Consider the following 21,147-nt stretch of genomic DNA (forward strand, 5'->3'; position numbering starts at 1 on the left):
AACGGCAGCGTTTCGGAGAAGTAAAAAAGACAAAAAACAAACGAAACGACGTCGTTTTATTTATTTTCGGGTTTGACGCGGGCCCAACATCATTTTCCTTTTTCCTGACAGGTGGAGAGATTTAACTAATTTTAATTGGCATTTAGGTAGTGTTTACTTTCTGGAGTGAGAGTGTGGAGTGTGGATTCCTCACACTCCAGTGTTTACTTACCTTAAAAAATGGGGGAGTGAGAGTGAGAATCCGTGGGTCTCACCCAATTTTGGAGTGAGGAGTGGGAATCCCACTCCTATGGGGAGAGGTGGGAGTGAGAATCCAATCCCCCCTCTTCCCATTTTATCCTTATAAAAATAAAATAAATAAATAAAATTTAATAAAATAAATAAATAATATTTAATAAAATAAATAATATCATATTTATTAAAAATAATAATTATATCATATTTATTTTATTAAATTTAATAAAATAAAAATAAATAAATATTATATTTAAATTTATAATATTAAACATTAATTTTAATAAATATTAATTATTTATTTAATAATAATAAATATTTTATTTTAAAAAAATATTAATTTTGTACTATATTATCAATAATAATATTTCATTTGTGTTGCTATTATTAATAATTTTTATTCACATAATTTAAATTAAAATTAATAAAAAATTATGATTTACATAATTAAGAATATTCGTAATTATTATTAATTTATAAATATAATAAAATATTTATTTTATTTTCCAAATATATTTTTTATTAATTTTTTAATTACAAATTATAATTCTGTACATAAGGATAAAATTGTAATTTAAAATAATTTACTCCCAATCCAAGACAAAGTAAACAAATAATTAGGATTCTGATTGACAATCCATACTTTTATTTAGTCTAAGTAAACACCCTACTCTCACTCCCACTCCACACTCCTAATCCAAGAATTCTCACTCCTCAAGATTCCCACTCCAATCCAAAAAGTAAACACAGCATTAATTGTGGGTTATCTGTCTAAGTTGTGGCATCTTTTTGGATTTATCGGCTCATTTGTGCTTATGATGGAGAAAACCTTGGCTGGCATCAGATTTGCTCTATTGCCACGTGCAACTGGAAAAAGACAACACAGGTCCACGTGAAACTACAAATTCGAATGTTCTGTTAACTCGCTTTTCAACTTTATATTGGCAGATAATTACAATGATTAGTATGGTTTTTGTTTTTAAGTGTTACATTTTATATGCACGTTCACGGTACATATTACAATTATTATTATTTTTTAAATCCCTTACGTATGTTATAACTAGTCTCTGTTCTGCTCTAAATCAAAATTTGGATATTATTATTATCATTTTAATCTCACTTATGTAATAACTTCAAATTTTCTAAAACCCAATTTGTACCTAAAACTTCTAATTTGGAGTTATTATCATCAATATTATTTTTTAAAAAAATAGCTGCTAGATTATACTCAGGGCCGGCTCAACTATATTTGGGGTCTTAGGCAAATGATTTTAATTAGTTCTTGTTAAAATTTAGGACAAAAAAAATATATTAGTTATATATTATTTATTGAAAATCAATTCTTTAAACACTCTAAAATGTAAAATTATTAAATAAAATTCTATTCTATTATTGCTGATCCATGAAATTTTAATTCAATTATAACATTTTTACTTATTTTTTTAAACTCAATTTACATTTTTTTACTACTCATTTTCTAAATTAAACTCATTTTTCTATTTTTCTATTTTTTTAAAGTTTTTCGATATAGTTTTTTTTTTCAAAATAGATAAAATAAGCACACAAAAAAAGTAGATGAATAAAAATATATATTAAAAAGAAATAAGAACAAATAAATAATACAACTAATTAATGTCATAATAAAAAGATAAAATCTGGAATTTGAGATGAAATCATAAATTAACTTTATCTTTATATTAATTGTTTGAAGATTTGAGTAATAACCAATAGCCATAGAGAATAGAGAAAACTATTAGATATTTTTTTTTTCCTTCTTGAGTGGAAAGTAGAGGAAGCATTAATTTTTTCCCTCTCTCTTTTTTTCTCTCAAACAACAAGAACATATCGTGTCTTGATTGTTGGAGGAAAAATTTAATGGATAAGTAATAAAGTGTGGGACTTTTATAAAAGTTTAAAATGAATATAAAAAAAGTTTAAAATGAATATAAAACTTTTTAATTATAACATATTAATTCTAAAAATGAAATAGAAAATTTATAAGATTGAAACTATTTATTTATCGATTTTGTAGGAATTAAAACTAGGGTTGGCAATTTAAGGGCCTGGGCCGGGCTTTGCCAAGCCTAGGACCAGGCCCATATAATGTTAAATAAGTCCAGGACCTCTCAAAGGCCATCAAAGTTGAGCGGGCTTTGGGCGGGCCGGGCCAAGCCCGGGTTTTTACGAATTTTTAACTATAAATTTTCAAAACATAATTATCCAATACATAATACTACAATAGGCTAAAAACTTAAATATAATTCTATAATACATGATTAGCCAACACAAAATATAAAAATACTAACAATACAAGTACCGTACACAACATATAAATCAACCACTAATATATAAAAAAAAAACTAATAGAGACTTACCGATTTAGGAATTTTGACATGTTGTGACAAAACATTTGCCCTTTCCCTTTGCCTGATTTTTTTATTGTTTTGTTTAATTTTTTTTTCAATTTTATAATATATTATACATTTTTTAATATATACATATATAAAGCCATTATCCATAATATATAATATATATTATTTATTTATTATAAAGCTCGAGTTTTTCATTTAGTCCCTTGACTGAGCTCATATGTTATGGGCTTTATTAATTATAAGCCCTTACCCATAATTTCAAGCCACGGGCCGGGCTTAAAGCCCGCGGGCCTGGGCTGGGCCAACTCGGGCCTGGGTCGGCCCAGACTTTTCTGCCAACCCTAATTAAAACTACTAAGTACTACATTAAATAAAATTTATAGGAATTTGATAGTTTACTTAGGAAAAAATAATTACAAAATAATAATAATTTTTAAATTCATTTTCTCTTTTTATATACAAAATAATTATCTCATGGGACTTTCATGTAAAGTAAGGTCCTAGGCAACCGCCTAAGTTACCTAGAGGTCGAGCCGCTAGTGATTATACTAAGCCATAAACATAAAGCATGTGCAAGGTAAAATGAGTTACAATCACGGCACAGGTACACCAAAATTTGTAAGAGCATGCAGCGGGCCTCACGGCTGACGCACAAACACCTCAAGAACATGGAAATATGAACAAGGAAATTGACAGCATATAAGAGGAAAACGCAATCAGCAAGAAAGGTGAAGTAGTATACGTTAAAATAACAGCTCAAAGGATGTGATTCAGTTAATTTAATAAAAACAACAGTTCATGATAATCTCTAATCTGACCAGCTATGGAAATATATACGGATGTACTAACACATCTCAATTTCTTGTCCTAAGGAAAGCTAAAACAGGCGCCATTCTCATATATTTAGGAGACTTGTTCAGAAATTTGCAGATAAACCATCTGCGTATACCCATTAAATGCAGAGGTCTCAAGCCTAGCCAAACGCAGCCGTTGGAACAAGCCATGGCGGCCATCTTCAACAATTGGACTGCATACACGAGCAGGATCATAACGAGTTTGATGAGTGAGGGAAGGGCCAGCCACCGGAGGGAGCTGCTCCCTATAAACATCCAAAATTGATTCGACAAATTGGTTGTTCTGAAAATGTTCGGCATAGGAGATTGGCTTATTACTTTGGTTAAAGTTATCTCGCACCTCCCCTTTGACACCCCACCCAGTTTCACCCACCCCACATAGTTCTTCTGTATCCACTGCCTTCTCCCAGAATTTCTTCCTTTTCGCTCTAATCCTTGCTTCGTCACTATCTCTCAAGCAACTATGGCCACCACTTGGATAAAAATGTATAAGGCTAAACAAGCTATCACATTACTTGTGATCTTCATTTTTATGAAAGGGATACGAAAATAAATGGTATTTATTAATTTCAGTAAGAAGGAAAATGGATGATCTCCTTGTGTAATCTAAATTAAATAAGGTGTTAGATTAATAACTCTGCATGTGATCAATTGACCCTTATATTATGGTTTTTTTTTTTTATACACGTACAAATATTTTTCACATTATAACCGTTTACAAGATTAATGACGTACATTGAGCAAAGAGATTTTAGAAGGACCATAAACAAAAAATGATAATTTGGACCCAACAATAAATTTTTATTTATTTTTAAATATAAAAGGAATGAGTAAAGTCAAAATTAATTTTTTAACACCTTTCCCTCACAAGATTCAAAAGCAAGAGATCAACCAGATCCCTAGGAATGATCCAATCACCCCGGCGATCTTGATTGTGCCAACCTTTCAATAATCTTGCAGCCTTTTTGCCAGATTAGCAACAGAATCAACAATACATATGCTGTCTGTTATTGCAACAATGGAACAAATCTTTCACTCTCTCTCCCAAGAAAGTACATGATAAATAAAAGACAGCTTCCAATTATAAGCTCTTGGAATTACTAATTAGCAAAAATAATTCGTAAAATCTGTATGAAGATATAGGTTCTACAAGCATATTTGAAGTATTTTTCAAAAGTAAAATATAGATAGTTGACATAAATCAGCTGTAACTCTTTCTAGCCTATATAATTTATACAAGACTATTACAAGCTTCTCACTTGGGATCTTTCGACCAAAAGGAAAAGAATGAAAAATAAATGTTTCTTCTAGTTCATTCTTGCATTCCTCACTTATAATTAATGTACAGCTAAGTTGAATTATTGTTGTGCAGCCAGTTGGTTCTTCAACTCTTTCTTGTTCACCTGAAAGTGGCCAAAAAGAAAAAGTGAATAAAAGTAATGATTTAGTAACCTTTACATTCTCCCTTTAAATATGTTTCCCATTTTAGTAAAAGGACATGAAATGAAGTTTACGTGAGAAAAGAAATGAGATAGGCTTGCACTTTACCTTTCCCATAGCATTTCGAGGCAGAGAGTCCCACAAGAACAGACGAGTTGGCAGCTGAAAAGAAATAAGCATAGCAGTTATTAAAATGAATGCCTGAATCCGTTTGAACGAATTAATGAAAATAAACATTACATGCATGGCAAATTCGAACTGAATTGGATTCTCAACCACGAAACTACTCGAAGAAAGATGAAAAGGCTAAAATAGGAGATGGATATGGGACATGAGAGCTAGATCAAAGGAGAGAAACAGAAACTTATTTGGATGCCTACTTGGTACATAAGCTGGAATAATGAAAGGAAGGGAAAAAAGACAAGTATTTCTGGCTGTTTTTGGCTTGCTGAGGCAGCAGAAGCAGCTAATAAAATCTGCAACCTGGTATGAATCTCGTCTAAGGCTTTAGCAGGAATGATAAATGAGGGGTGTACTAACGTTATGAAATCTTAAAGAGCGGAAAAAGTCTGTGTTTCATCCTTCACATCAATATGGATGCACTTTAAAACAAATGATGAAAACATGCCATCAACGAATTTTAGTTTATCCACAGCTATCCAGTTAAAGGGGAAGAGAAAAAGAAAACAAATTGAGAGATGGTCAAGCAGCAATACCTTGTACGGCGCAAGCTTGTCTTTAGCCCAGGTGCAGAGTTCTTGCAAGCTTAATACAGGCTTTGACTTCTCTTGATCTCTCTTTGCTTTTTCTTCAAGCACAATTATGGCACTTACAGCATCTCCATAGTCTTTGTCTGGCAAGCCCAATACACAACACTCCGCTACAGCTGGATGCTGAACAAAAGAAGTTTTTCTTCTCTCAGATATTATTTTGTTGAAATAATTTCTTGGTTTCTTACTTTTTTTTGTTCCAATTGGGAAAAGGAAAACTTTTGAAAGCAGAGAAAAATATGTGCTTGAAATGAGGAGACGTTAAGAACAACAGAAACAGTTTGAGAGGACAATGAGTGATTACCTCCAAAAGAACTGATTCAATTTCCAATGCAGATAATTTGTATCCACCAACCTTCATAATATCAGCACTAGTACCTATCAAAAAGTAACAAATTATTAACTTTAATGGGAAAAGGCAGTTAACAACTGCTGAACACTAACACATGCTGTTGGCAATACATCTTAACAAATTGTACAACAATAAACATCTGTAATAAACTCAGAAAGTGCATTTCACGTATTTTTTTCACTCGTGACAGAAAATCTGTTCCCCCCCCCCCCCCCACGCGCCCAAACATATAGACATGTATGTAACAGTGACTATATATATATATATATATATATTGTATGGCATTTTATCATAAGAGTATGGATTCTTAGCAGCAAGAAAATTTAGATAAAGAATATGCATGATCATAAAGTTATAAAGAAACATTAATACCACCAGCATTTCAATATTTAGACATGTATGTAACAGTGAATTCATTGTTTTCTCATATACATATCTGGTCAAACAAGACAATTTTTTAAGTTCATCAGCTAAAGGGAGCAAGCCATTTTGCTAACCACCAGCAGCACCAAAACAACAGCAAATTACGTAATGCATGTTGAGAAGGACATGATAGGTATCCTAAGTCATTAGCAAAAAGCTACACACAGAGGGATATGCTTATGGTCTACAAACAACAAAACAATTAGAGTACTAAGCTAATCTGAAAGTAGATCCCCTTACGGCCCAAAATGATGTAGTATCCATCTTCATCCTGTTTCCCTGTGTCCCCAGTCTTGAAGAATCCATCAGCAGTAAATGAGTCCTTTGTTACCTACATGTTATCCAAGAAGCAAGAAATGAAATTACATGAACTTTTCGTACTTCATGTAGTAGAAATCTTACGCAACTAGAGCAGTTTCATACTCATTGTCTAAAATAAATGCTAGAGTTTTCCAGGTCAATATAAACTAAAGCAGAACTTAGCTAATATAAGCAAGATGATAGGGTGCGTGACTCCTACAAGCAAGATATTAGTTATTAATAGAAATGAGAAGAGAAAGAGGCTGCATATGTCTGTCTATGTTGGACAGTCTGAGAGATAAATGAGCAACTACACAGAAGATAAAGAAAAATATGTACAGATGAATACCTCGGGAAGTTTCCAGTATTCCTTAAACAAAGAAGGGCTTTTAACGCAAATCTCTCCTACTCCTGCTGCATCACTACCACTTTCATCTTCAGCAATCTTGACCTATCACAAACACAAAAATGTCAGAGAAAATCTGCACTAAAAAAGACAGATTACAGAGTAATTCTGATTGAGAAAGGAAGAATAGGCACCAGAAGTCTAATATTCTTCCTTTCAAAGAGGAAAAAATTAAAGAACATTAATATTCTTCATTGATAATATACCAGACAGTAATTGTCATTACTTTGACGTCACTATTATCTAGCTGCATATGCATGAATTATTTATAAGTTATGGAACTTCTTAAATTTCTTTTTCCATAAAATTTATGCAGCACTTAATTTCAATTAAGGTTGAAGTTTACAACAGAAGGATCATACTAACCTGAACACCAGGAAGTGGATTGCCAACAGTGCCTGCCTTTCGTGCACCCCTTAAGGGATTTGATATTGCCATGACAAACTAAAGAAATCAAACCAACATCATAACCATGTTGATACTTGTAAATTTTTAGAAAAATAATAATTGTCCATAAAGGCAACAGGAGGGCCATAGAAATGCCACCCACCAGCTGTTATTTTTTGGTCCATGTTTTGTGGGTGGTAGAAAAGAATCAACAAGTAGGTCACAAAAACAGCAGCAGCAGGGGGTGGGGGGGTGTGCCGTTTCTCTGGCCCTTCTGTTGTTGCCTTTATGGGCAAATAACAGTGCTCTTTTTAAAAAGTATATATATACTACAAGACATGAAATAAAAGGATAGCTAGAAAAGGGTCTTAAATATGAGTTCGCTTACCTCTGTCATGCCATATCGTTCCAAAAGGCGATGCCCTGTGATAGTTTCCCATTGTTGCATGACAGGAAGAGGGAGTGCGGATGACCCACACATCTGCGGAATAGAGATGAAAAGTATACTGTTACAAACACTCATCCATTGGCTTTTCACAGGATTAAACCCAAATGAAATTTACATGCCAATTTACATGATAGGATTACTATATTTTATTATATACTATATGGACTACAATATTGTTGCATAGTTTGAGTCAATATAGAACAAGAAAATGCATTAAACATATTAAATGACTAATGAATGGAACCTTCCAGGATACAAACCATGAGGCGCAACTGTTTTGCGGCAGAAGCTGAAGCAGCTTGCAGCTCTGTGTCCATAGCTTCATAACCTTGTATTAATCGTGTATACATTGTTGGAACCTATGTTAATACAAAAGATTAGACTATACCAATCCAACATTGAGTTTAACAATACTATACAAAAAAAAATTGAATTTAGCACATTTAAACCACATGACAAGAACTACAATGCATTACATATAATTGAAATGTTTTCTTTTATTTGTAAATTAATTATCTCTTCAGAAGTGAAATCTAAATAGCAAGCTGAATAAATATTACAAGATACAATGCGCAAACTGCTGTCACTAATTCAAACACACTATAATCTTGGCAATTTCAAAGGAAACACTAAATGATCTTATTACGTAGCATGTAAAGGTAGTGATGAAAATAAAATCTTATAACCAACTACCCAACAGTAACAGCCAAGTTAGTTACAATGCGCATACCAAAATATTTTAACCTTTCAAAAATGACAAAAAGTATAAAAGGCATAAGCGCTGCCCTGTCAGAATAAAAATAACCTACATTTGCTTTCACAAGGTTAAAGTAAAGACTAATCTTACTCCTGTGAAAGCAGTTATTGCGTCACCAGCCCCATTGCCATTCACTGGATATGATTCACGCCATCTCTGCCAGATTCCCCTCACACTAAATTTTGGCATGAATTCAACCTTCAGTGGCATGATCAATCAATTACAACCAAAACAATTTGTAATTGTTCAGTAAGATAAAACAAAAGGAATATATATAGTGCAAAATGACTTACTGTGGCACCAGCATATAGCGGGGCAAGTAAGGCATTGAAAAGTCCATGGACATGTATACCGTAAGTTAAGGAGCAATATGTTCATATGTATTTGTAAGACACAAAGTAAGAAAACGCCAGCACCTAGCAAGAGGAATGTTCAACCTATAATCATAAGAAAAACAGCTACTGTAGCTTTCAGCATAGATATGTTCGATGGATATGATGTAGTGGTAAACAATGCAAAAATTGATCAGCTGATGTATATTCCCAAGCCTCGGTTAACATTTGAACCTGAAATTGAATCAAAGTTGCAGCAAGTGTTAACACGGAAATAAACATTGAGTAAGAAACTAAAGTCAAGGGAAGAAAACAATGCATAATTCAAAAGGGATAGCTATTAACAGTGTTGAAAAACCATAGATGCCACAAGCTTAACTTATTGTTTTAATGGACAACAATAGTATTCGAACTCCACCATAAACACAAATGCTATTTCACTAAAATGCCTCCTCACATCTTTGGCTGGATTTTATCAATGGCTATATATCTCCTCCCACAAAAATGCCTTCAAGCACAGAATTTGGATAAAATAATTGCTGCTAAAATTGGTTTAGAAACCGCAAATGCCAACTAATGAAACAAAATGCATCATATTATAAAATCTGTACAAGTGCAAAAAAATTAAAAGTAAAATAAAATCAATATTCAGATAGATTCTTCAGAGAGTGGCTGTCAAGAATTAAATTTTCTACGTTAAATAAACTAAGTTTTGCATACGAGTCTTGATAGTATGAGATTTTATTTAAAGTTTACCGCAGGGCATAAAGACAAGAAATGAACTATATAATAAAGTGGGAGCCAAAAGTCATGAGATATGTAATACTTAGGCAAATACCTGTGCAGCAATGCCTTTGTGTGTGTGGACAACTCCTTTAGGCTTCCCAGTTGTCCCACTCGTGTACACTATTAACGCTGGATCCTCACCTACATCATTGGAAATAACATAACTTTTCTTATGCGATCACAAGATAATTTCATGAGCTACCGAAACCTGCCCATATGATTTGATTATTGAATATCCTTAGGCTACCTCGTTGTCCGTCCATTTTTTCAGCCTGGGACTGATCAAACACTGTTGTCTCTGAAGATACGTTGGGAACAGGGGGAATTAGAGAAAATTTAGCACCACTCTTAGCAGCAACGCTTTGCAAGACCTCACGATAATCTTCAGTGCTTAGAACCATGGATATATCCTACAATCAAATTTAAACGAAAGTTCAAATTTTCATGCACAACTAAAAACATGATTACAGGAAGGGAACTTCATCAGGGCGTACTGAATCATGCATCACATGCAGGAGCTCAGACTCAGGGTAGCTGAGTGCAAGTGGAACTGCAATACATCCGCTGAACCAAGTCCCAAGTACTCCTGCAACAAACTCAAATGAAGGCTTCGCCACAATTCCTATTCGTGCTCCACATCCTCCAGCTAGCACAGCTGAATTCTCATTTTTGGTCTTTTCACTAGTCTGAATATAAAATGATAGAAATTTTCAAAGTTGAGAGATGAATGAAACTGGAACTCACTCCTTCAATGCATAGACACATCATGTATATCAGACTATAAACACAGAGGGTAAATGAATATGTAACCAAATTAATAATACACGTGCACTGACAAACATAACTAAGAGTACAAATGACTGAAAACTGTTACACTTTAAGTATTAACAAGTAATCACACTTACGCAAGATCAAAGAACATCAGAACAGGTGATTCAAACTCACAGTTTTAAGGTCATTACTGCACAAGAGACTAGATATTCTTAATGCAGATGACACAAGTTGATCATAACTGTAACTCTTTTGATCTGCTCTAATTGCAACACTGTCACGAGCCATAGAACGCTTTTTGTATGCAGCTTTGAAGACCTCCATAAATGAATTAGAATGAAAAGCTGCAAAAAATAAAAATAAAATAAAATAAAAGTGTAGAGTGTTAAGCAAACTTGATGTATAACGCATATTACCATGAAATAAACCCTTTTTAGATTTTTTTTTTTGCACAAAATTTCTTCAAACTGTCCCATGCCATAAATCTTAGGTCCAATACAATCAAGCCGAAAACAGAATAAGCTTGAGGTATGTTGAGGAGTGCTAATTAATAATCAAACATTTACTAATTAATTGCTGAAATAACACTAAAATTTACAATTCAACCAGCAAATAGACACACTGTTTCTTTTCTTTATATTTTTATTTGTCTGGAACAATGCTAGATAAATCACTCGCAAAACTTCCTCAAAATTTGATGATCATTTCATACACGGTCACATATGAGGGTCCTAAAATGGAACTTATTTCACAATCAAGTTCAAGAATTCATCAATATTTAAAGTAAAAATCAACGATCCCACAATTTAACAAAGAAGAGACTTAATGTCTAACACATGCAAACATCAAAACAGTACCCCAAAAAAATAAATAAATAAAAACAATTATCCATTCGAATCACTATAAAACGGAAACCGAGTGAGGCATTTCGTCGAGCATTAAACCAACATTCCAGACACAAATAACCAAACAAAATACAAACAAGGAGCCACTTACAGGAGCGAAAGCGAGCTTGTGGGAACCGAAACGGGGTCGTTCTCCTGGCGAAAAGAGCTTCGAAATTGTTAGAAAATAAGAGACGTTCCCGGCCCAAACGACAAGTATGCAAAAACGAAGACGAAGATGATCTCCTCAAGTTAAAGACGGTGATAGCTTTTAATGAGGGGCTAGTTCTCATATTATTTATTACAAAAAAAAAAAGAAAAAAAGAAATTAGGTGGAAAATTTATGCGGGTATTAATAAATTTTTTTACTGGTTTGATCGGTCAATCAATGCTGGCCAAAACAGTTAGGCGGCAGTACTAGCAGAGCCTTCAATTCAGTTGCTTCTTGTTAGTTTTTGGGTTGAATTTTTTTTTTTTTTTTTTTATTGATTTTGGCTTCGTGAATTGAAAATGGCGCTGTCTTAGCATATGGAATTGGTTTTCGAATTGATTAAGCTTGTTTTGAATTCTTGGCAACGTGCTTGGTTAGTTCTGCGAAAGTTCGTTATTTAACGTTATGTGTGGCCAAAAATTACCTCCAACAGTTATCATTTTTGTTTGCATAGAATTTAATGACTAGACTAGGAGGCTTGTTTGTTAAAGGCCTTAAATCTGAAATTTTATATATTTCAGGCTTGTTATTAAATTTATTTTTTAAAAAATTTATGTTCGATTTTCAGGTATTTTATTAGATAAATATAAAAATAAAATTTTATAATTTTTATTTAAATGAAAAAAAATTGAATGAGAAATAAATATCATATCGATTAATTTTTTACGGCAAAAATTTCTAGAAAATAAAGAATTTTTAGAAAAAAGAAGCTATTAATATTTTATTAATATTGTAATTTGCAAACCGATGTAAACAAAGTAAAAATTAGGATTTCTTTTTAATGTAAGCCCAAAATTTGTTCAAAAAAAATAAAAGCCTGACATTCGCTTAGAAACAACCCATAAAAAAATTATAACCCCAACAATGTTGCGGCCCAGCTCTTATGGCATTACGGAATGCACTAACGCGCCATGATTTGGAAGCTTCACACTTCGCATCGCAGCCTATATTCACTCAAAGGAAGAAGAATGAAAGCTTTGTTATTCACAAAAAAAAAAAAAAAAAAGAGATTACGTATCAAAGATTAATTTTACAGAGACTCTCAAAGCACTTTCTTTCTCTCAATTTAATCAGAAATGACTCATAAAATCAGCCCCAAAACGCCGTTTTCTGGAATCGGAAATCTAAACTAACTTAACTGTCCTGCTAACGGTCAAGCCACGCCAGCATAACAGAATTTAACTGATTTTCTTATTTAAAATTACTAATTTTGAAATGGAACATCTTCAACAGGTTTCCCGATCAGCCATGCTATAACGTCATGTTCAACCTGCCTGTCTCAAGATCAACCGTCGAAAACCAGACGTCAGAGCACTTGACTCGTCCCCCTTCATTCGACTTGGATTTCCCAATTCACCATGAGAAGTGAATGCGATATCATCATGTTCGACGTGCTCCTTGACACCGGAAATATCCTTGTATTTAATTTGATACTGATTCTGTGGCATCTGAAATCACGTATCTTGCTGCCCATGTTATGTTAATTCTTGGTATTTAAAAGAAATTAAAATGGTATTCATCGAAGACTATCTAAGATTTTTTTTTTTAAAAAAAAAAAAGAAGCCAGTTACCTTGTGCAACATCAAAGCAGACATGAATTACTCGAGATGCTTGCGAAGACAACATTTTGTGTTATTATTCAGCAACTTCAGTATTGATTCCCCCCTTGATACTATGAAGAAAAATTGAAAATACAAGCAATTAGCATGGCTGAAACGCTTACATGCCTTGAATATTCGTAATTGTAAAATATTCTGATGACTAGGCAGTAGGTATCCAGGTTGAGAAAATCCAACATCATACACTTTCGTGATATTCAAGGTAGCGTGTTTCGTCCTAATTCCACAAAGTTTGTGTGTTGTACCGTCCTTTGAACAAATGTACGCATCCCCCTGGAATCAAGCATCCATTGCACCTGTAATATTAGTTCATCATAAATAGCAAGATCATTTGAAGTGACAGAAAACAAAAACAAGCATAGAAGAAGAGGAGTACATATAAGATATGTGCACGGCCAGTTACCTTGTCCGTTTTTCTTGTATCGACATCAGACATGAATAACTCAAGACAGTCACTGAATGCTAGTGAAAACAAGATTTGACAACTTGGATATCACTAAGAACATTTCTTCTTACGCCTGCAAGAATTGTCAAATGATTTAAACATTTATTATCACTTGTTAATTAGTTTACAAATAGCAACAATCTTAAGAGGTCGAGGAGAAGAAGAGATTACGTGGTGATTGGTGTAACTGAAGCTGCGTTGATAATTGATCAAGGGCCTCCTTGCAAATACTGGAAACCAATTTGAATGTTAGGAATGTGGGATATCTTAGGCCATTCCTCTCCTGTTTCCTTACTGCAACGTCTTTGCAAATTAGAACTCTTCGATGCCGCCAAGTTTTGCAGTGTTGTCATCCGACGAAGGAAGTTGGACAAGTTGTCTACCCGTCCAAGTGATACTCTTCGATTCTGTTTAGAGGACGATGATTTGCTGTGGATGTAGATGATTTGCTGGACAAGTTGTCTACCCGTCAAAGTGATACTCTTCGATTCTGTTTATAGAGTGGTCATTTCCTTCATATGATTAGCCGTTCCATCATCTTGTTCAACGGTAGTCTTCAATTAACATCCTGAATGTATTATTTATTTTGCAAACCTCTTATGAAGTTATCTAAACCTTTTTGTCAATTACACGTTTGCTGATGAGGCTGGATGTTGGTATATGGAGTGATTGGATTCTAGTTCATGGAGGCAGAATTGAAGAAGAAAATATGTTCCGGTTTCATTTGTATGTTATTGTGCATGGCTCAAACGAATTATGTTAATTGTAGAAAGTCAGTTTGGGCTCGCAGAAAATAGATCCGTTTCTTTCTTGTCCATTTAGTAAGGCCCAAAAGGCAACTGAACTGAATTCTCTGAATAGTGGTTTGTACTTTCTAGGGAAAACTGAGTCCAGATTCATCATAAAATCCATTTTTAACTGAAATTACTTAAATAACCAAAGGCATTTGATTCATCTCTTATTTTAAATGGAAATTTAATTAAATTATTATTTTTAAATCGAACTTTTAACATCCACGTTATTGCATAAATTGATTGAAAAAAATTTTTTTTTTTGAGAAAATTATAAAAATTTAGAGTTATAAAGTAGAAATTATGTAATAAAAATATAATAATTTAAAATTTAGTGATTTGTATGTAAATAAAAACTAAAAAGAAAATACTTTTTTTTAGGGTGAAACTCTATGGGATTATGGTTAATTTTACTATATGGGTTTGTACTTATAAATTAAGTTGGGGTATTTTAAGAAATAAATTTGAAAGGGGTGTCAGAAGGATTTTAAAAGTACCACTCATCTGAAAATTTTTACTTGATCCGCAAACCGAAGAAAATTTGTTTAGTGCTACCGTAGGAGTGCACATGCCATATGTTCTTTCATTGCTTTTTGTTTTTCTAAAGTGATATAAAATCGTTTGAATGGGAAAGATAATTTGGTAAAAGTATATATTTTAAAAAAAATAAATAATTTTTATTGTGGGTATTAATTAGTTGAGCTAGTAAAATAATATCTCATAAACTGACCCGCTAGATAAAATATATAAATGTATTGAAAGAGAAAAAAAATAGAGTTTTGCTAATGAAACTTACAACTCTTGTAAAATATGTAAAAGGAAATATGTCTTTTTCACCCCTAAGGCTTGATGTAATAACTCATTTCATTTTTATTGTTTAAAAAACAGCTCATTCATCCTTATTTTTTAAGCAATAGCCCAAAACACCCTTTCATTAATTTACTGTTATTATATTATATAATTTATTGAAGGTAAAATAAGATTTCTAAATAATGATGAATTATTTTAAAATAAACTCTCTAACACAAATAAAAAACATCTAGCTTTAAGGATAACTTAATAAATAAACAATAATAACATTAAATAATATGTAAATATATATATATTTAGGACCAAAAAAAAACATGAATTTCACAGGCACTAGAGTAATTTGTTTTATCCTTAACTTTAATATGGTCGAGATAAACAAATAAATAATCAATCAGTAATGTTATTCTATCAAAAGTAATTACAAACTCCTTCATTTACTTAGAAAATATGTACTAAATACATTACAACATATATTTAAAAATACTACTGAATAAAATACAATGCACTGGATTGTATTTTTTTTTTAATCTTTTAGTTTATTCTTGATCTTACTATAAACAATGATTCCTGACTGAAAAGAATTATTATTATTATTTAGTTGACTTCATTAAAAAAAATTAATAAACACACACACACACATGTTGCAAATTCTTTAATATTATTTTTGTTTCATTAAGTTATCATTAAATTTTAAATTTATACAAAAAGTCAAATGTTATTTAATTATTCTTCAAATTTTTATTTTAAAAAGCTTTACATTTATTCAACTGAAAATCCTATTTTGTCCTCAATAAATTATAGAGTAGACTAATTATAAATTTATGGAAGGTTATTTTGGGTTATTATTTGAAAAATAAGGATGAAACGAGTTATTGTTTAAAAAGTAAAAATAAATAAGCTATTATATTAAACCCTAGGGATGACAAGAGCTTTTTCCCTGTGTAAAAACTAGTAATATAATAATAGAATCTAATATCATGTTACATTAACTAGAAGTTACATTAGTTGTAACTTAACAAGATCCCAATTTATGGGAAAGACAATTTGGTAAAAGTATATATTTGAAAAATAAAAAAAATTATATAATTTTTATTGTGGTTATTAATTAGTTGAGCTACTAAAATAATATCTCATAAACTGACCCGCTAGATAAAATATATTAATGTATTGAACGATAAAAAAAAAAAAAGAATTTTGTTAAGTTACAACTTATGAAACTTACAAATCTTACAAAATATGTAAAAGCTAGTAATATAATAATAGAATCTAATATCATGTTACATTAATTGTAAGTTACATTAGTTGTAACTTAATATATATATATATATATATATATATATATATATATATAGCTCACCAAATTTATGATCTATTTGCTAAATAGGTTCGGCAACTTGTTTTTTCTTTAGTTCTTATTTAGGTCATACTCATACTCAAACGCAGTACCGCCGCTTTGACACTTGTATTGGGAATTTCAAATTTGGAAACACAAATGGGTGTCAAACTTATATTGGATGAGCTCCGAAACGAAATGACACGCACGCAGCACATGTTGCACCTAAGTTCCTCTCTTTTGTAAAAGCTTTAGGGCTTTACCAAATGCCCCTCAAGGTTACTTTCCGCATCAACTGTCTTACTCGAGCAGCTTGGTGAGTCGTGTGTGCTCTTGCTACAGCATTAACTGGTAACATCCTTGGAATGTGCTTGTTTTATTTTTTATTTTTTATTTTTTAATTATTCTTTTGGTTAAAAGTCCCATTATATAATTTGTTTGATTTATGTTTCTTTAATAAGTTTAATCTATTTTATTTAGAACTGTGTGTTCTTTTTGGCACGAAATTTTTTGACAGTTAAATGTTTACTGTCTGAAGTTCAAAAAGCTAAATTGAGAATATTCTTGCCCCCTTTTTGTGTCTTTTTTTTTTTTTTTTTTTGTAAATAAACGCATGAATTATTAATAGCACTGGTGATGGAAATGTATGAAAATTGCAGATTTTCAAAGTTATGGGTGACAATACTGATGGCCTGGACCGAATCTCGAGCTTGCCTCCTTTTATAGTTCATCACATTATGTCGTACCTCTCTGCTAAAGATGTAGCTAAAACTAGCATCTTGTCAAAGAGATGGAGTTGTTTCAGAGCGTCGTTCCCCATCTTGGAATTTGATCAAAGTGACTACTTAGGAACACAATTTTGGGACGGGGATTTAGATATTCTTGATCTGGAGATTTATGCTGAAAGTCATTACGAACAGACGATGAAATTTGTTGAATTTGTTAATGTTACCTTGCATCGGTTTTACGAGCTTAAGTTTCGTATGCAGAAATTTAGGATATTCATTAGCCCTAATCAGGTTAAGGATCTTTCTGATATTCTAGACAGGTGGATATTGGAGGCTGTAGAGCATAGGGTGGAAGATCTAAATGTTGATGTTCTGACAAAGAAAGATAGGCTGTACAGTTTGCCTCAAACAATATTTTATGCTAAATCAGTAACCACTTTGAAGCTAGGTGGTTTTAAGTTGGAGCAACCTTTTGATAGCATGAGGTTACCATTTCTCAAAAGTCTAACCCTACACTATGTCCATATCAATGAGCAGATTCTTCAGAAATTTATGAGTGAATGCCCTTTGCTTGAAGAATTGTCCCTTTTCTCCTGTTGGGGCATTAAATATATTTGCATCTCTAAACCTCTCAAACTCAAGACTATTCGTATCGTGAAGACTCTAGGCGAAGATCATCTTGAAAGTATTAAAATTGTTGCTCCAAATCTTCAAAAAATTAGCCTTGGTTTTGAGGATTGGCATTTAGAGCCGCATGTGCTTGACTTGTCTGGGTGTCTACAATTGATAGACTTAGAAATAGTGGGTAAGACTTTTAGTGACCAAGAGTTTCATGATCTGATCTCGAATTTTCCCTTGCTCGAGAATCTCTCTTTGCGCTTCTGTTGTAGCCTTGAAAAGATTATGATTTCAAGTAATCGACTTAAGGAATTATGCATTGATAGATGTGTCAATTTGAAGGCAATTGATCTTGTTACTCCAAATTTGCTTTCCTTTACTTACGTATCTAATCCGGTTCCTACATTTTCAATAACTGCTTCATGTCCGTGGAGAGTTGCATTCAATTATGGAGCTGCCGATGTTAGCTGGTACATTAACATGAAGGAATTTCTTTCGGCTTCCAACCAGATTGATGAGCTGACCATATTTGATTCGTCAATGAGGGTATGTCTATGAAATCCCTATTATTTATGACTAATATTTCATGCGTATTTCATATCTTTCATCTTTTCATTTTTTTTAATTTTCTTTTTATTTGTTGTGAATATCCAGACTACATTTAATTTAGAGGATTTCCAGAATATTCCGCCTTTACCACCTTGTGGAGTTGAGTGTTTGTCTCTATATACGGATGCGTTGCCATCAAAATATGCGGCTTTGTTGGACGGTATTTTCTGGATTTGTTTTCCCAAGTTTTTGTCTATAACAAGTGGGGGTGAGAACAGAAACAAATTCATTAAGGTATGTTCATCTTATCATAAATGCTACCATTGATCTATTTCAGTGAAAGTTTCATTGGAGCTATTGGTTTGCTTTTTTAACTTATCACAAGGAGAGAGAAAAATAGAATTGAGTAACATCCATTCTTAACTGTTAAAGTTTCCCCGCAAAAAAGGTTCAATTTGACTAACAATAGTTCTTGGTGTTGTAACTACATGATCTTATGATACTTTCCTTTTTCTTTTGGCCCTCAATTGGAGAGGGTGTTGAGCTAGGACCCAGGTTGTTCTCTGTAGAGTTCTTTTTTCGAATGACTTGTATAGATCCTAATTAAACAGGGTTCATTTTGTTTCTTTTGTGGAAATCTTTGCACTGTTGAACATGCCGCTTTTTAATTATTAATATACTATTTTATTTTCTTATGCAATAAAGTACAGGATCGTAAGATAATATATAATCTCGCAATTAGCTGAAAGTCCTTTATAAAAGAAAGGAAAAAAAAAATGTACTTGTTTTCACTTGTTTCCCCTTTCTCTATATCAGGGATTATCATAGTGATAAAGGCTTATCGTAGTTGTTATATGCCGAAGAGCAATAGCAGCTTGTCTATTTTCTGATTTGGGATTTTAGCTATTATATCTCTAATCCCTGCTAGTCGATTGCTAGATAATAACATAATTTATTCACCATCTTAAACTTCATTATTTTAACCATCTTTTAACTAACGCATTGACATTTGGCTGAACCAGTGGCTGTGCATGGAACTAATGAATGAATATGTGTACTGCTGCAATTCCCTTCGTATGAAGTGTTGGCGGCATTACTTGAGAGGTTTTGTGATTAGCAGCTCAGAAATGAAAGAAGACAATGAGCCTGTGGATATAGACAATTTGCTGGACAACTTGTCTACTCGTCCAAGTGAAACTCTTCGATTCCGTTTAGAGTGGTCGTTTCCTACATATGATTAACCCTTCCATCATATTGTTCAATGCTTTTAGTATTAAAATGACAATGTTCAAAACACTTTTTATCTCCTTCAATCATGTATTGAAATTGTCTAAATGTTTTGCCAATCTACTGCATTTATGGGTTTGCTGATGGCCGCTGGATGCTGGTGTAGGTAGTGATCTGGATTCTAGTACCGCGGGAGGGTAAGATTGAGGAAGAAAATATGTACCAATTTCATATGTCTACTGTTATATGCTTATATACAGTACTTAAAAGAAATATGTTAATAATTGTCGGCCAATGTCGTTTTGTATAATTGTGGTATGTATTTGTACATATGCTTTATAAATGCTTTATATGATAGGCGATGCATGGTTCTCTTACATTAGGCAAATAAAAGCTATAGAAAGAGAGAATATGTAAGGAGTAACGATACGCTAAACCTCGGGAGAAGTAAATGGTAATTGCCATTATAATTTAGTATTATTATTATTATTTCTTCTTTTTTTTTTTGGTTGAAAAGTATTATAATTTTAAAATTGCAGTAAAATGATTTTGTAAAACTTTACTGAACAGCCTCTATCATCCATCCAACATTAGTCAATTTGTTTCAAGTCAATTCTGTTATCAGTCTTACCCTAACATTTACTGGTAACAGTCTTTGATTATCAGTACTATCTACTTTTAAAATTTTCTCATTCCCTTTTTCACTTTGTTTCTCATAAATAATTAATATATATATGTATGTATATATATATATATATATATATATATATATATATATATGCAAGTCTGTTTGAGGGTTTTTATTTTTTATGTAAAGGTTTGGATGGAGATGTGAAATCATAACCATCAAGCACTGAACCCTTCCCCTCTGGCCTCTGTTATTACTCAAACAAAGGTGACTGAGGATGTAAAGCCCATTCAAAACCAGCTGACCTATGACATGCCTGATTATGTATCTGTTCACCTTTTGATTACAATTTGTCTCCCCCATATATGCCATCAATATTTGCTGGACTGCATGGGGAAAAAAAAAAACATGAATTATTTATTGCATTAGTGATGGAATCGTATGTAATTGCAGATTCTAAAGTAGTAGGTGGCATCACTGACGGCATGGATCGAATCTCAGACTTGCTTCCTTTTATAATTCACCACATTATGTCGTACCTCAACCCAGAAGATATAGCAAAAACTAGTGTTTTGTCGAAGAGATGGCAGTATTTAAGAGCATCATTTCCCATCTTGGATTTTGATCAAACTGATTTTGTAGGGACAGAGAGGGAATATGATTCAGAAACTG

At 32.5% G+C, this 21,147-nt stretch overlaps 2 protein-coding genes across 2 annotated transcripts; one reads left to right on the plus strand and one right to left on the minus strand.

The window, feature by feature from the left end:
• Positions 1–4,517: 4,517 nt before the first annotated feature.
• Positions 4,518–12,098, minus strand: LOC102619243 (probable CoA ligase CCL8). Its single transcript, XM_006465567.2, has 17 exons — positions 11,629–12,098; positions 10,807–10,976; positions 10,356–10,547; positions 10,109–10,271; positions 9,914–10,002; positions 9,240–9,309; positions 9,037–9,089; positions 8,834–8,941; positions 8,247–8,345; positions 7,927–8,019; positions 7,518–7,595; positions 7,095–7,196; positions 6,686–6,776; positions 5,975–6,048; positions 5,617–5,793; positions 5,009–5,062; positions 4,518–4,863 (listed from the first exon to the last, which is right to left on the minus strand). The coding sequence occupies exons 1-17, from the start codon at positions 11,807–11,809 to the stop codon at positions 4,819–4,821; spliced, it is 1,839 nt and encodes a 612-aa protein (XP_006465630.2). The 5' UTR covers positions 11,810–12,098; the 3' UTR covers positions 4,518–4,818.
• A 4,741-nt stretch (positions 12,099–16,839) lies between these two features.
• On the plus strand, positions 16,840–19,966 carry LOC102618558 (putative FBD-associated F-box protein At5g53635). The gene is made up of 4 exons (XM_006465564.4): positions 16,840–17,076; positions 17,385–18,617; positions 18,726–18,914; positions 19,643–19,966. The coding sequence occupies exons 2-4, from the start codon at positions 17,397–17,399 to the stop codon at positions 19,859–19,861; spliced, it is 1,629 nt and encodes a 542-aa protein (XP_006465627.2). The 5' UTR covers positions 16,840–17,076; positions 17,385–17,396; the 3' UTR covers positions 19,862–19,966.
• Positions 19,967–21,147: the final 1,181 nt, after the last annotated feature.

The sequence above is a fragment of the Citrus sinensis genome, chromosome 7, assembly GCF_022201045.2.
Source record: "Citrus sinensis cultivar Valencia sweet orange chromosome 7, DVS_A1.0, whole genome shotgun sequence".
NCBI classification, from domain to species: Eukaryota; Viridiplantae; Streptophyta; class Magnoliopsida; order Sapindales; family Rutaceae; genus Citrus; species Citrus sinensis.

What these genes read in the sequence shown, in the direction of transcription:
- LOC102619243 (XM_006465567.2), bottom strand. Translation starts at nt 11,809, where the DNA reads ATGAGAACTAGCCCCTCATTAAAAGCTATCACCGTCTTTAACTTGAGG. An exon ending in GCAGTAATGACCTTAAAACT is followed by an intron (nt 10,548 to 10,806) that starts GTGAGTTTGAAT and finishes TTTTATATTCAG; the next exon opens with ACTAGTGAAAAGACCAAAAA. An exon ending in CAAAACAGTTGCGCCTCATG is followed by an intron (nt 8,020 to 8,246) that starts GTTTGTATCCTG and finishes TCTATTCCGCAG; the next exon opens with ATGTGTGGGTCATCCGCACT.
- LOC102618558 (XM_006465564.4), top strand. Translation starts at nt 17,397, where the DNA reads ATGGGTGACAATACTGATGGCCTGGACCGAATCTCGAGCTTGCCTCCT. An exon ending in TATTTGATTCGTCAATGAGG is followed by an intron (nt 18,618 to 18,725) that starts GTATGTCTATGA and finishes GTGAATATCCAG; the next exon opens with ACTACATTTAATTTAGAGGA. An exon ending in ACAGAAACAAATTCATTAAG is followed by an intron (nt 18,915 to 19,642) that starts GTATGTTCATCT and finishes TGGCTGAACCAG; the next exon opens with TGGCTGTGCATGGAACTAAT.